General features: G+C 39.8%; 1 protein-coding gene across 7 annotated transcripts in view; it reads left to right on the top strand.

Annotated features, from left to right (window-relative positions):
- BTRC (beta-transducin repeat containing E3 ubiquitin protein ligase) overlaps positions 1-14,503 on the top strand; it is a 123,554-nt gene that overhangs the window by 24,810 nt on the left and 84,241 nt on the right. For 4 of the 7 annotated variants that reach the window (XM_030453024.1, XM_030453025.1, XM_030453026.1 and 1 more), the window contains one exon: positions 3,069-3,173. The exons of the other annotated variants lie outside the window; for them this stretch is intronic. In XM_030453024.1, the coding sequence (XP_030308884.1) occupies positions 3,069-3,173 (105 nt within the window). The remainder of the gene's footprint in view (positions 1-3,068; positions 3,174-14,503) is intronic. 7 annotated transcript variants of the gene reach the window in all.

Below are 14,503 nucleotides of genomic sequence, written 5' to 3'. Positions count from 1 at the left end.
AGGACAAAGTGAGTGTTTGACATGTGGGTTGCTCAGTGGATGGGGATAGAGGCTGTTGAGATTTTTCAGAGATCGGTCTGTAAATGAAGTTGTTCTGTTGGGTCACTCATCTGATTTACACACAAGCTGTTTCTATTGAAGCACCTGGGGCCTTTTGTTCATGCTTGTGAATAAGCCTCTTTCATACTCCAACAATAATTTAAAGTCTCTGCTTTCTTCAATAGGTAAAAGGCAAGTAGAGGAATGACATTTTCTCCCACACTGTGTGCAGCTTCACACTTCTTTTTTAAGATAATTAACAGCAGTATAAATTTTGTTATATAGTGGAGTAGATACAGAGGTCATGTAAGGTGTTGGTAATTATTTACCACATACTTCCTGGTGATGGAAAAACACCATTGAGAACATGTGGGTAAGTAACGATATCCTCAGTAGGTGCAGTGAGTTCTGCAGTATAGACCCCCAATTTTTTTTGTTTTTTTTTGTTATTGTGGCAATTTTAGAGGAAGACATTACCTTGTAAGTGCCCTAGAACAATGGAGTACCATACCTGCAGCTTGTAGTGACCCTGACTTGAGCCATAATCTGACAAACGTTGAATCCTAGGATAGGTAATAGTAATTAGCTGATACTTTCCTAGTGAATTTGCTTGGCATCATCAGAGGTACTATGTTGTAGTTAATCTCCCTTGTGTTCTTGGAAGGTCATAAACACCTTTCATTTAAGTAAGTAAATCTTATCAGTGAAATGCTTAACCATAGATGTCTACTTCATCTGTGAATGAGAGAAGGACTAGGGGGTGATGATGGACCAGAAGCTTAACATGAGCTGTCAGTGAGTGCTTGTAACCAAGAAAGCCAACCCTGTCCTGGGCTGCATCAAAAGAGGCATAACAGCTTCTCACAAGGAGGTGATTCTGCCCATCTACTCTGCTCTTGTGAGACCCCCCCTGGAGCACTGTGGTCCAGTTCTGGAGTCCCCCAAAAAAGAAAGACATAAAGCTCCTTGAGCATGTCCAGAAGAGAGCCACAAAAATGATCAGAGGACTGCAGCACCTTGTCTATGAAGATAGTCTGAGGAAGTTGAGGTTGTTTAGCCTGGAGAAAGGAGGCTCTGAGGTGACCTTACAGTGGACTTTGCAGTACCTGAAGGAGACCTACAAGAAGCTGGGGTAGGCTTTTTGCACGGTTTGTGTAGGGAGAGGATAAGGGTCAATGGTTTAAAACTTGAAGAGAGAATTTAGATTAGATATTAGGAGGAAATAATTTCCTGTGGAGGGTGGTGCAATGCTGGCACAGGTTGTCCAGGGATGCTGTGGAAGCCCTGGAAGTGTTCAAGGCCATGTTGGATGGGGCCTTAGCAACCTGGTCTAGTGGGAAGGTGTCCCTGTCCATGGCAAGGGGGTTGGAACTAGATAATCTTAAGGTCCCTTCCAACCAAAACCGTTCTAGGATTATATATATGTGTATATGTACACACACTTATTTTAAGGGTGATTGTCAAAACAGCTTTTAATAGCTGGAGTGATGCATATTGCATAACAAACAAAAGATTGCTGGCATTTGGGAAGTTTTGTATGTCAGGGTATTTTTTAAGGAGTTTAGGGTAGCAGATAAGGGTGTATGGCTCAGAGTTTTCCCTACTTGTAATACTGTGGTTGTAATTTTTGTCTTCAGAAGGGGCATTATCTACATTTAATGTGTAATATTATGAAGTACTCAAGTTCTCAAGTTTCAGTATCTTTGCAAAGTGAAGAGTTCTTTTAAAAATGAAAAAGAGGTAAGGAGTTAATCTTAAGGTATCATAAACTTTCAATATGCCCATATGTATAGGTTATGTTCCTCAGTAGTCTTTTAATACTATTTCTGGAACAGTAGTGTAGAAGGCAACAAAGTACAGCAAAGAACATGGTGATAGACAGGGTTATATTTCTGTGGCTCTCTGCACAGTTCCAGTTTATGGATGTTGGTGATCACCTTTCTGCTCATTCAAGGATGGGTTATGTTGCTCCTGCATACTATTTAGTGCAAGATTGTGCAGGTTTTCTAACCCTCTTAGGAGCAGCAAGAGATGATGGTTCAAAGGCAGCGTGTCATTTCATACCCATTCCAGCTGCCCTTTCACTCAGATTTCCTCCCCATCCCGCCCTTCAAAAAAAAAAAAAAAAAAGATCAGAGGAGAGGATTGCAAAAAGAGAGTATGAGGATTTGAAATTGTTAGCATCTATCTGTCACATCCTACAGTTTCCATAGCTATCTGTCAATTTAAATATACGTTTTTTTTCCTGCCTTGCCAGTAATTGTTCAAACTGCAGCAGTCTTAATAGTGGCATCAAAAAACTCTGTGGCTGGTAAAATCAATTGCTTAGGATAATGCCATTCCTTAAAATTTAATAGTAGTAGTGTAAATGAAACAAGCAACTTCTATATTTCAGGGGGTAAATGGCTTTAACTATCAAAATAAGCTAGTATTTTTCTTGATTGGATGCTTTGGTTCTTTTTTGTATTTGTGTTTGGAATAACAGAATCAAGTGTATTAGAATTAATTGTGTTTTAATGAATAACAAGGCAAGCAGGAAAACATGAAACTCTATATAAAGTACCACCAAGTTCTGATTTACCTTGGATTACAGGTTTTTCCTTTCATCCCCTTTACAAAGAACAAACCTTTGCTTCCATGCTAGTACTACCACTTCAAGTTGTCACTTTTCCTTTTATGGCTTCCTTGCAAAATTTGCTTTGCTTTGTGTTGTGCCTGGAGCATGGTTGTGGCCATGGAGAAGAGGTCTAATTAATTGGAAAGAAACTTTGTTATCAGGAAAGTCTCACACATTGGTGGAGAAAATTAATCAAAAATTTACTTTCTTGATCCATAGTGCCTTTTCCTTGCTACTATAATATCTGTAAGGCTTCTCTCAAGGAAAAACTCATTGGCAGTTTGTGTTCTCTTAAGATGTCTCGTCTTTGAGGTCAGGTGCAGTTGTGTTGATGGCTAAGCCTTTGAAAGTTCCTGTAATCTGGCCATCCTGTCTCATACGTCCCATCTCATAGTTGTTCCTTTCTTGCAGTTGCTCTATGGCCCAGATCTCTGTGGCTGGGCTGCTCCAGCCTGGCGGACAGCATGCCTCGCTGCGATGCCTGTATAACCAGGCTGGCGCACTCCCAGCTTTCAAGGTACTTTCTGTCTTCTTCCCCACTCCTTCTTTCCTCTCCATTCTTTGTATGTGGAGCATCTCCTTCTTTACCTTGCTTGCTTTACCCTCAGTTTAATTTCCACTTCATGCGTATGCCTCTCCTGTTGGTCATTCAGCCTCTAGGTATTTAAGTCCACATTTCTTGTGTAGATTTCAGGGCAAACTCAATACTGGGGGCATTTCCATTATTTCAGTATATATTATTTTGTCTTAAATTGGCCTGGCTACCAATCATTGTTCCATTGGCATAATATTCATTTGTTGTTAAAAAATTATACCACTTAATTATATTTGGCAAACAGTATCTGTCACACAGTTTCCAATATGGCTTATTCAATGCAGTGATCCCTCCTATCAAAATTTTCTGTGTGCCAATTAAAGGACTGAGGGGGGTGGATTCATTTGCCCATGGTGATAATTGGTGCCAGCATTTGTTTACTTCAGCTTTGGTTGGCAGTAGCCTGGACATTTTGACTACAAGAAATTATTGTACAAGTAAACTGTCAATCAAAGGCAAATAAAGAAAACCTGTTTTTCTTGTTTGGTCTCTGAATTTGTTAGATAACTTTTCACTGTCATGAGACAGCTTCTGCCAAACAGGTTTGTTTGGATGCTTTGGGGTGACTAGCTGGATCTTACAGAATGCAGACAGTCTTCTGTGGGTTAGAGAGTGAGGCAGCTACTCAGTGAGTATCTAGAAACCTAGACAAGGCTCTCAGGATAATTGCAAGCGTTTTACAATGATGTGAATTAAACAGCAGAGATTGAGTAGCAGAGAGGTTATGTTCATGCTGGATACTATCTCTGAGATGTTGTGTGAACCTCAGTGACTGAGAGGCCTTAGGGAGAGTCTGTAGAGAGCAAGTTTATTGGACCTCAATGGTAGCATGAACTTCAGGGTTTATGCTGCTAGATTATACTACTGCTGATCTAACCTGTGGCAGGGAAGTTTTTATTCATCAGTATCTTCAAAGCCAGACCATAATGAATATGCTAGATTTCTAATATTTTCCGTCATGAAAAGTTCATTATCTGCCTCTGAAGGGCAGCATGCAAAGATTATTTTGAATTTGACTTCTTCCTCCTAGGGCTAGGGACAGTTCTGTGGAAATAATCTCTCAGTCTCAGGGGAAGCTTAAGTGTCTTGCATCATTTTGCTGCAACTCTTTTTGCTGACCCAGCAGTAGCACTGATGGACTCTGGAAGGTGTCCTGCCCGGCCTCCTTTGCTGAAGCAAGCTTTTAGTGAAGCTTTCCATGGGGGGGGGGGGGGAAGATGACTTTTTATTAGTCTGAGAGGACTCTGGAGACAAAAGAGTTTAGATTCATACATTCTAATCCTGATTTTGTGTAATTTGACTAAATCGGATGGGCCTTGTTTTTGGGCTTTCTGGTGTTGAATAAATCTCTGATCTCTTTAGCTCAGGTTTTAGAGAACCTTAGCAGTATATGGAAAGCAATTTATAAACTCAAATTGTGACTCCTTTCTTTCTACTTGAATTATTTTTGATTACTCAGAATAAGCATATATTACAAAAGGTAAGGGAAGTTAGCATCTTTTAGCTCAAGATGTTTTTGTTAATGGTAGATATGAACAATAACATTTGCTTCTAATGCAGCACATTCATATTTGGGATGATTCAGTCAGCTGCATAACCACTCACTGTATACTGCTGTCTTGGGAGATCAGTAGGACTTTGAATTTTTTCATTCCTCCAGATTTTGAGAGACTTTTCCATGTGTATTTAGTGACTGTGGGAACTGGGGAAATCTGCCCCACTTGCCATCTGAAATGTTATACTGGTAATTCTTTCAAAGCACTCTGACTTCTACATGAGGAACACATTTAGTGCCAACTGAGAGGGAAACTAAACTGCCAGCAAGAGCTTGTGCAGCAGTGAGTCATCCATGTTTTTTCAATGGGCTTTGACCCCCATTAACTTGCATGGCATGAAGAAAACTCCCCTTTATGAGGTATGGCTTCTACATTTTCCAGTGCAGAAGTCTATCTCGGAGCCTGCTTGAAACTGTCATGTTGCAGTATTTCGTCATTCCTGAATGCTTTTTTTTGGTATAGAATCTTCAGGAAAGCATTAAAGACTTTATTGTAGCCCAGCAATTTTCTCATATTAAGTTATTTTCATTTTCCATAGCAAGCTTGAAAGTAACTGGAGAAGCATATCAATGTTCTTTTGCTTGTGGCAAAGAGAAGATGCCATCTGGAAGGCTACTTTAGTTCACTGCTGAATTGTCTAGTTATTTACATGCTTACCTTCAGATGCTCAGGACAGAAATGTGGAAAAAAAGGCTCTTTCTGAATAAGCTCAGTCATTAAAGCCTTGGACTTTCTCATGGAAGCATTGGCAGATAGTCGATTTAGAGATATTCTGTTAATATGTCAGATAACCTCATTTTTCTTCTAAGTGTTTTTATTATTGGAGACACTTGTGTGAAAACAGGATCTTCTGGTTCCTCAGCTCTATTGGCAATCCTCCCACAGTAGGAGGGTTTTAAGGCTAAACCATGAATGTGGGAATAAGGAGCTAGAACAGTTCTCTTAATTTTTTATCTCGAAGGGCTTTACAACTGATAGTCTTTTGCTTTACTGAATTTCATAGGGATCATGGTGGAAAGATAACAGCAAATTGGAACGTGAACTTGTATAGGCATGGTGGGAAGGGGTCAAAGAGGGTATTTTAACAAGAGAAAAGTCCAGCCATTCAATTTTCATGTCTTGAGTGCCAAATTTTACTGTACTGTTAATGTGCAAAGCAACAGAAAACTAGATTGCATGTAGATTCTTTAATAAAAGAAAAAAAGTATTTGGAATATTTTTTGTAGAAATCCATGCTTTGGAAGTTTCGGGAATGTGCCAACAGGCGTCTGTTTTCATGACATTTTTCATTTTTAAGAATAATTACTTTCCTTTTTAAATATTTTCCATGCATGCTCACAAATTTCAGTCTGTGTTTGCTTTTAATAGGTTGCAATCTTGAAAATTCTATTTTAACAATATACCCATTGAATATGCCAAGGAAATTATTGTATTAATCCTTCTATGTTTGCAGGAAGACCATAGCATTTCCTTGAATTTATTTCTGTAAGAAATTAGTAGAGTTAAGGAGCAATTTTAAAGTGTTGCCAAAGTTTATGCATCTGGATAATCACAGAGAAGAGTCCATCTCTTCCTTTTTACCTAATTGAACCCATCACAAACATCAGCTCCACTTTAGAATGTGAACATTTGGGATGAGAGTCATACTTTTACTCCTTTGTCTGGAGTCTACGGAATCAGTGAAAAAGCAATGAGTTGGCTTGCCAGCTTTATTTTGCCCAGATCTGAAAAGCTATTTCTGTAACTGGGCTCTAGTACTCCAAGAGGAGGATTAGCTTTTGTGGTAGAGGTCACAGCATCTTGTTGAATATCAAACTGTCTCTCTGGAATGCTAGAAATTACATTTTGCTTTAGTTGAAATGAAGGTCTTGATCATGAAGAACTGCACATAGGGGTTTCTCGTGTGAAGGGAACTTCCTTCTGCTTGGTTTTGGAGAAGCAAGATCTGCCTGCCTTGATTTTGATGGAAGCTCTGTTCCTGGCTGAAGAAAGCATGGATGTACCGTGCTAGGGAAAATTGAAGTGAACTTGAGTGCACTTGAGGTTGGGCAGCATGTACAACGCTCCTTTCTTTGGACGGAAGATCACTTTTGGAGAAAGGTGATAGATGTAGATGATCCGTAGTCATGAATGCTGTTGCACCCATGAGGAAGAGATGAACTAATTTTCTCAATTATTTTTAAATTATTTACGTGTTTAGTTTTTTTCTGTTTGTTTTTTGGGGTTTTTTTTGGGGGGGGGGGTTGGTGGTTTTTTTGTGATAGGAAGTGGAATATTTGTTAAGCTTTGTAGGCAAATAGAAACACTCATCTTGGTAAATTTCCTTCAGATTGTTCATGTGTTTTTGCCTTGGAAGTTTACACTGTATTTCTCAGCAATAAAACCTCAGTGTGAGCAATAGTAGTACATTATTATGGTCTTACAGGAGGCTACAGCTGAAGTCTTGGGTGGGTAAGTTGTGCATGCTCAGAATGCGTTTGTGAGAAACCCATCTGAAAGAAGTTGCTGGGCTTTGGAGCCAGTGTTTGCTGGTGTGTGTAGTTCTGTCTCTAATTGGAAGCGAGGTGGGGTGAGGTGGTAGACTCCATTGGTGTGGTGAGGTGGCTGCCTTCGTGTGAAATCTGCCCGTGGGCTGTTTACTGTGCACCTCAAAAAGGGAATCATAATTTTGGTGACTAATAGCCAGAGTATGTGGCTCCAGCACCCCCCAGCTGGCGGCAAGCTCTGCCCTGGTTATGAATGTAGTTAGGTGGCCCCCAACTGTTTACAAGACAGCAGAGGTGAGATCTTTGATTGACAAGTCAGAATGCATTAGATCATTCCCTCTGCCAGTCTCTGGTTCATGCTGTTAAAAATGTCAGCCTCTCCAAGTTTGAATGGCAGCCTGAGGGCCTCAGAAGCTTTTTGTTTTCTGAGATGGAAACACAAATTGGATGTGTGCCTGAGCGCTTCATCCTGGGCTGTAATTTCATCTTTTTAGCTAAGAACCACAAGGTACATGAGCAAAGCACCCTGTAAACAATAATACTGGAGAAAAAAATAAACAAGGTCGTGTTTCTGGTACGTTGATCCACTGGTGTCCTGACCTCTATCACGTTGAACATCTCCACTCTGATTGCTGTTCCCTTTGGCATTACAATGAGAGGAGAGAGACTGACACTGGAGGCAAAGATTTAAAGTTGCAGTGTTGTTGGCACATTCCTTGTATTGGCTTTGAATATTGAACTGCCACAATGTCACACCTGTTTTTTTAAGTAAAGTTTCTTGTTGGAGGTGTTTGGCAGCAGTTTTCTCCTGTTCCTCCACATCTTACCACCTGGCAGGAGCAAGTATAAAGGCATGAGAAGGGATACGAGGAGAGCAGAAGTGAAGCCAAATTAATAGCCATAATTTTTGCCCCATCTGTGGTTCACACTTTTGGGAGCTTCAGTTCAAGAGGGTTATCCTAGCTGGGGATTTTTCTTTTTTTCTTTTTTTTTTTTTTTTTTTTTTTTTTTTTTTTTAAATAAAGTAAATGTCCAGTGGCTCAAGAACTGCTTTGGTAAACAAAATATATTTAGGGCAATATATTTTAAATCTACTCTTTAAATCTAATGATCTTATCAGTCTGGTGGCATAACCTGTGCTGTTACACAGGGATGCTGGGGGAGCCCACTGACTTCTGGACAACCCTGGGTGTGCTTCAAAATCTCAGTTCTCTAGTAGCAGCAAAACAAAGAGACTTTCCCTCCTTTCAGATGGCAAAGAAAAGGCTTGTCTGAAAAATCATGAAGATGGGTTTTCTTGATAGTATGCCACAATTTAGTAATTAGAAATGAGCATTTATTCTCTACATGTATTGACTGTCAGAAGTTGTGTATGCTTTTATTCATTCTCCAGTCTGAGTATCAAGAAGTGTGACAGTATCTGTCACTGAGAAATGCCACCCCAGTATGCCCAGCATGGATGATTGATTTAAACTGCATAGTAGCATAAAGCCTCCGTTCCCCCTGCCTCTGCGTTAATGTTGTCGTGTTACTATGCCAACGTGCTCAAGGTCTTCAGCACACCGGCATTAGTTTGCCGTGCTTTAAAAAACGAAACGGAACTCATCCGAGTTTTCTTTCTTCCCTCGTTAGAAGTCAGAAAGGTGTATAAAACCGTAGTGACAAATGGCATATGCGGCGCCGCACTGAAGGCGTACAGGTATTTTTAAAGCGAGCTCCAGTTCCCCAGGACTGTGAACATCTGCTTGGAGGTATTGTAGAGCTGCACAATGCACTAATTGAATTACTCTTTTTCTGGAGTTGCAGACTGCACTAATTGAATTAGAATCAGGCAGCGCGTGTGCGCGCCCCCGCCAGCGCGCGGGTGTCCGAGAGGGGGGGGGGATAGAGAGGGTGGGTTGCGGGGTTTGGGGGTGTGTGCGGGGGGGTCCCGACATCCGCGGACTGTGCTGCGCTCTGATGGCCCCGGCGGGTACTGCAGGGCCGGGGGGGCTGCCCGCCTCCTCCCGCCGCTCCCCTGGGCAGCGGGCCTTTCCCCATCTCTAACAAAACTGCTTCTTCATGCTGTTTAATTTTTTTTTTCTTTCTTATTTTTTAATAAACAACATCTTAGTGACTTTCCATGCCTTCCAAAAATCCTAACTATTGTCTAATCGTAGATCTTTCTTGCTTTATATGAAGAAGGCATTAAGTGTACCCCACTGCAGTCCCTCACAGCAATTACAAATGTTTGTGTGCTTAGCACCAGCACAGCCTGCTGTAAATCATCCGGCTTGGGTTATCAGTTTGAATCTGATGGCTCCACAGCAGTGCTTCAAAGGGAGCCAGTTGCACAAGATCAAGTTTACCTGTTTCTGCAGAACTGGCAAAGAGCTAATACCACATTAGATAATAATGTAAAAATTAAAACATAGAATATTAAATTTAAGAAGTCGATGAAATACTTTATTACCCAGCATTTAAGCCAAGCTTAGAATTCAGTGCTCTTGGGAAATACAACAGACAGAGGTATTTCTGAATAACTTTAAAAGCATGCATGTATAGGAAGAACAACATAAAAATATTTTTCTTTGGAATCAGATGTTTATGTGATCTCAAGCCAATTTCAGAGAGACAGACCCAAACACACGGTGTAGAATGCACTTCCTAACCTTAAAATTCATAGCCTGTAGAGATAATGACCGTGCCACATTGTTGGGTGGACTTCTTTTTATTTCTTCTGCTTTCTCTTGGCTGCTTCTTAGACGGTACTAAAATATAGTCAGATATTCTCTTCTCTATAGTAATTTTTCTGTAGGCAACCAGACAACTCAGTTTTGCATAAAATTTCAGACACTTCCATGTAGCTTTCTGTACATCTGGTAGGGTCATTCTCATAAACCTAATCAGGGGTATTTATTTTGCTTCAGTAGTTGATCGTTAGCTTTACTTTTCAAATAGACAAAATAATTTTCTGGAATGCTCTGCAGACTAAGTAAAATTAAACTATGCTTGTCAAAATGCATAAACAATACTCGGCAATGCGCATGGGGTTTTTTGTTTGGTTTTTTTTGTTTTTAAATTTATTTTGCTTATATACTTGTCCTGTGTCTGGTGATGTTAGACAGGGCTTCTAATGATCACAGAGAATTAGGAAAAGGCAGCTGGTAAACCAGAACATGGGAATTTTCAGTTTCAATTGAAATTTGTTTAATAACTGCTTCCCCTAAAAATTAAATGCTGATTTTTTAAAAAAATATGAAATAGTTTGTGTTGCTTTTGGACAAGAATTCCCAAACAAATTTGTCCATCATATGGATGGATCAGGTTATTTACATTTGTAGTTGTTTTCTCTTTAGTGTTTTTATTTTTAATATATATTTATGGAGATAAGTATAAAAACCAAAATGAATGGTTAGAGCTTTTTTGCTCCCTTTGCAGTTTGACAGGTAGATTGCTTCCAGTAGGCACTGCTAAATGAAATATCCAAGAAGCTGTATATTGGTAATACCACAAACATTTGGTAATGCCCAAATGTTTATTTGGGTTCATATTTAGATACTAAAGATTGCCAATATGATTTGGGTACCATAATGGGTTTTTCTAAATGGTGTCTTTATATAGTTTGATCAACCATTCACCTTTTGCCTACCTTCTACAAAAAATCCTTGTGATTTATTCTGTCAAGGTACAACATATAATCCAGCAAACAAAGGAAGCAACTCTTCATCCAGCCAATAAGCCTGGCATACGGTTTTACTCTTTAAGGAATAAGCCTTCCTCTTCTATTGCATCTTCAGAGTAATAAACTGTGCAGCAACCCTTTGATGTAGGTAATAACATTTGACCTTGCAACGGAGTATGTTCCCTTGTTGAAACAAAGACAACTAACATAACAATGTTTTGGGTTGTTTTTTCTTTAAAAATAAAAAGAAAAAGTTTAAAAACGTTGTGTACCATTAAGATACTTTCATACAGTGGCCTTCTCTTGGTAAGGAGTCAAGTGAAGATCAAGGTTGTTTTGGGGGCCTGGGGTTGTCACCTTTAAATAATGTGGGAGCCAGTGGTTTGCTGTGCCTTAAGATGCTGTAAGTGGACAAGAATCCATTCCATCCAGTGTATAAAGTGCTTTTAAAAACACATCTATTTCTAGAACCTAAATTGTCCTGGGACCCAGCTCTTGGATAATAAAATTCATAGAAACCTGTTTTTCCAAGTGTGGTACTTCTTGCCATAGTGCTGTAGTGCTAGAATTCACATTGGCCAGGTTGTTCTGTAAATTAAACAGTGACAGCTTCCCTCGGGGGAACAGCCAATGTGATTTATGATGATGTGCTGATTACAGAAAATACACTGCAGCAGAAACAGCTGCAGAGAACAAACCTCTTAAAAGAATACAATTACAAATAGCACCCTCAGTATTTCTAGTGGTGAGAGTAAAATACAGCATGCTAATGCAGGCTTCTTGGTTTGCTTCTGAAGAAGAAAGAGATCTACAAAGAGGAGGCTGAAGTATGGTTGGATGCACACACAATGCCAATATGGGGTGGCATATAATCCCTTTCTGAAGGTGAAGGGCAAGAACATAGCTCGGGCCAGCTTTTTAGCTGTCCTTAGTTCTGAAAATTGTTGTGACTGAAGCTCCAGCAGCACTGGCCAGTGGGGCACTGGGGCTCTCTGTCTTGTGTGTGAGCTTCATCTCTTCTGTCCTTGTTAAAAATTGACTAATGAATAGTTTGCACTACCAGTCTGAATATTATGAAACATTGCAAGAGATGTTAGGGGGAAGAAAAAAATGTCCCTGGCTTAAAGCCATTCTTTCTGCTGCTGCTAATTGTTTGCTTTGAGGGAACTTTTAGGAATAAATTGCAATTGTGTTTTACATAGACTGCTGTGTTTTAAGAGGTCCCTGGTTTGCATGTGTAGGGCAAGGCTTTGTACAGGCCAGCTTTGGATCCTCTTTAGAATATGACAATAAAGTTTGAAACAAAATTACTGGGAAGATGGTGGAGGTGGGGACTGTGCTTACAGACTGAGGATGGCAACAGACCTTGGAAGATACACTTGTCAATCTTTCATCACCTGGAAACAAAAACTGAAGAAGTAACTAGAGTTGTTTGTGTATGGTAGCTTTATGCAAGAGAGAAGTTGCAGTAAGAACTGCTGTGGTGGGATTTTGTGTGAGAGGTTTATGAAAACCAGGAGAATGTGGCAGTGGCAGCTCCCACAGCTGCTAATATCTCCTTTAGGAGGGCTGCAAGCAAAAAAAATCTCCAGGCTCCTAAGCACAATCTTTTTGTATCCAAGACGAGCCATCACACTTTAATTTTTTAAAATACAACATTCTGGCTTATGGCTGTGGCAGATATGTCTGTGGCAGACTTCCAGTACTGAAGCCTTTCTGTCCACTTTAGAGAGTCATTAATAGTTAAGTATAGTGTATTATTAAAAGGCTGGGCTTTTTTGTGTTTTGTGTCTTTGTTACTTTCCAAGGCTGCTATCAGTAAAACATGTTTCAAATACTGGGCAAAGAAATAATCTACTTCAAATAAAGAAATGTTGCCCCTTTCAACATATAGATCTGATTTTAAAGCAGATGAGGCAACAACATTGACACTCTAATTTGCAAGGACTTTAATTCACTTGCTTAAAAAGAAGAATCAGGCTTTCCATCTCTGGTTGCTGGCATGTACTAATAGACTGTTTATTCATCTGTATTTTCTTTAAACCGTTTTTGAGCCTCCCTGTGTTGTCCTGCTCTGCTGACATGTATCCCATGTGGCAAGAAGGAGTTTTGTATAATCATCCTGCTTTAATCAATAGAATAATTGATAAACCAGATAAGATTTAAACTGATTACCTCCCCGAGTAGAACTCCCTGAGGGCCTTGGACTCTCTTAATTTTGACATGTATGTTGTGTACCCTCCGTGGATGAAGTGCAGTTTGAATTATCTGTTTTTATTTGCTTAATGATGGGGAGGGTGTTAAAGTCAAATGTTTAATTAACCCAGCAATGGGCTGCGCTGTCACTTACACGCACATCCAGCTGATTGAGATATCTCACCAAGAATACTGAATAGGAATGATAATGTGGCACTGAGACGGAAGATTGCTTTTCAATCCATTTGGCTGGGTCACTGCTTTGAATGTCTTATTGGATGAAAGGCATTCAGCCTGGGAAAAAAAAAAATTAGCATTTAAGTACATTTTGTTTGCCCCTCTCCACTAAGAAGTTAACTAAAACAGATACGTTGTAGGTTTAATAAGCCATTCATGTTGTAGCAAAAAGCTGTGAATAGTGGATCTCAATGGGCAGTGATCTAGAGCTGTGTAATTTCCTATAGGAACAAAATGTTTGCTAGCCCCAAGGTATCTGAAGGTGGGATGTTGTATATACCTTTATCTTTCCTTCTTTGATTTCTTGACTAGCCACCCCATTTGGTGGTCTCCATAGCAGGTCCAACTCCTCTTCCTTACCCAGCAAAGTGAGATTTGCAAAAATATTTTGTAACTCCTTGCTGTAATTTAAAAAAATGGCATTTTTGTTGGAATTACTTTGTAATAGCAGAACCTAATATAGCGCTTTTAAATTGAGATGTTACAGGAGGGGCTGTTGTGTCACCACATTCAAATTTGTCTTGACCAAATCAGGAAGACCAAGAGGTTTGTTTTTTGGGTGGCAGCTGCTAAAAGGCCATAGTACTTGATAGCCAAATGTTACAATGCATGGTGCCTAATCTGTAATTTTCCATTATTTTACCAGAAGACTATAAAGAATTTTTCTTCATGAGATAGAAGGATGGGACATGTTTAGAACTTTATTAAATATCACTGTGAGGTTTTTTCAACAGCAAGATATGGAAGTAAACATGTTACGAATTAGAAGCTAACTAAATTTTCCCTATAGTCCAGGGGTCGATGGTGCTTCCTGTAACTAATATAGGTTTGGAAGCTGGAAAAAGGCCTAGCTGTATGGACTGTCTGGAAGGTTGCCTTAACTGCTCCATGGTGACTCTGCAGGGACTTTCAACCTGTTCTGATTAGAAAACCTAGTTGTTTTGGCTGCAGAGTCACCTGGCTTACATTGTCTAAGACATAAAGATATGGGTGTTTGTACATACTGTGTTGCAGACAATATGCTGTGAATTCACGTCAGCCTAACACTGCAGTGAGATCACTGGGAAGCCATTTCATTAACAAGTGAGCTGCTTTCATTCACTGTTTGGGAGG

The sequence above is a fragment of the Calypte anna genome, chromosome 6 (assembly GCF_003957555.1).
Source record: "Calypte anna isolate BGI_N300 chromosome 6, bCalAnn1_v1.p, whole genome shotgun sequence".
Classification (NCBI taxonomy): domain Eukaryota; kingdom Metazoa; phylum Chordata; class Aves; order Apodiformes; family Trochilidae; genus Calypte; species Calypte anna.
Note: the sequence above shows the minus strand (reverse complement) of the source record. Positions and strands in the feature narration are given on the sequence as shown.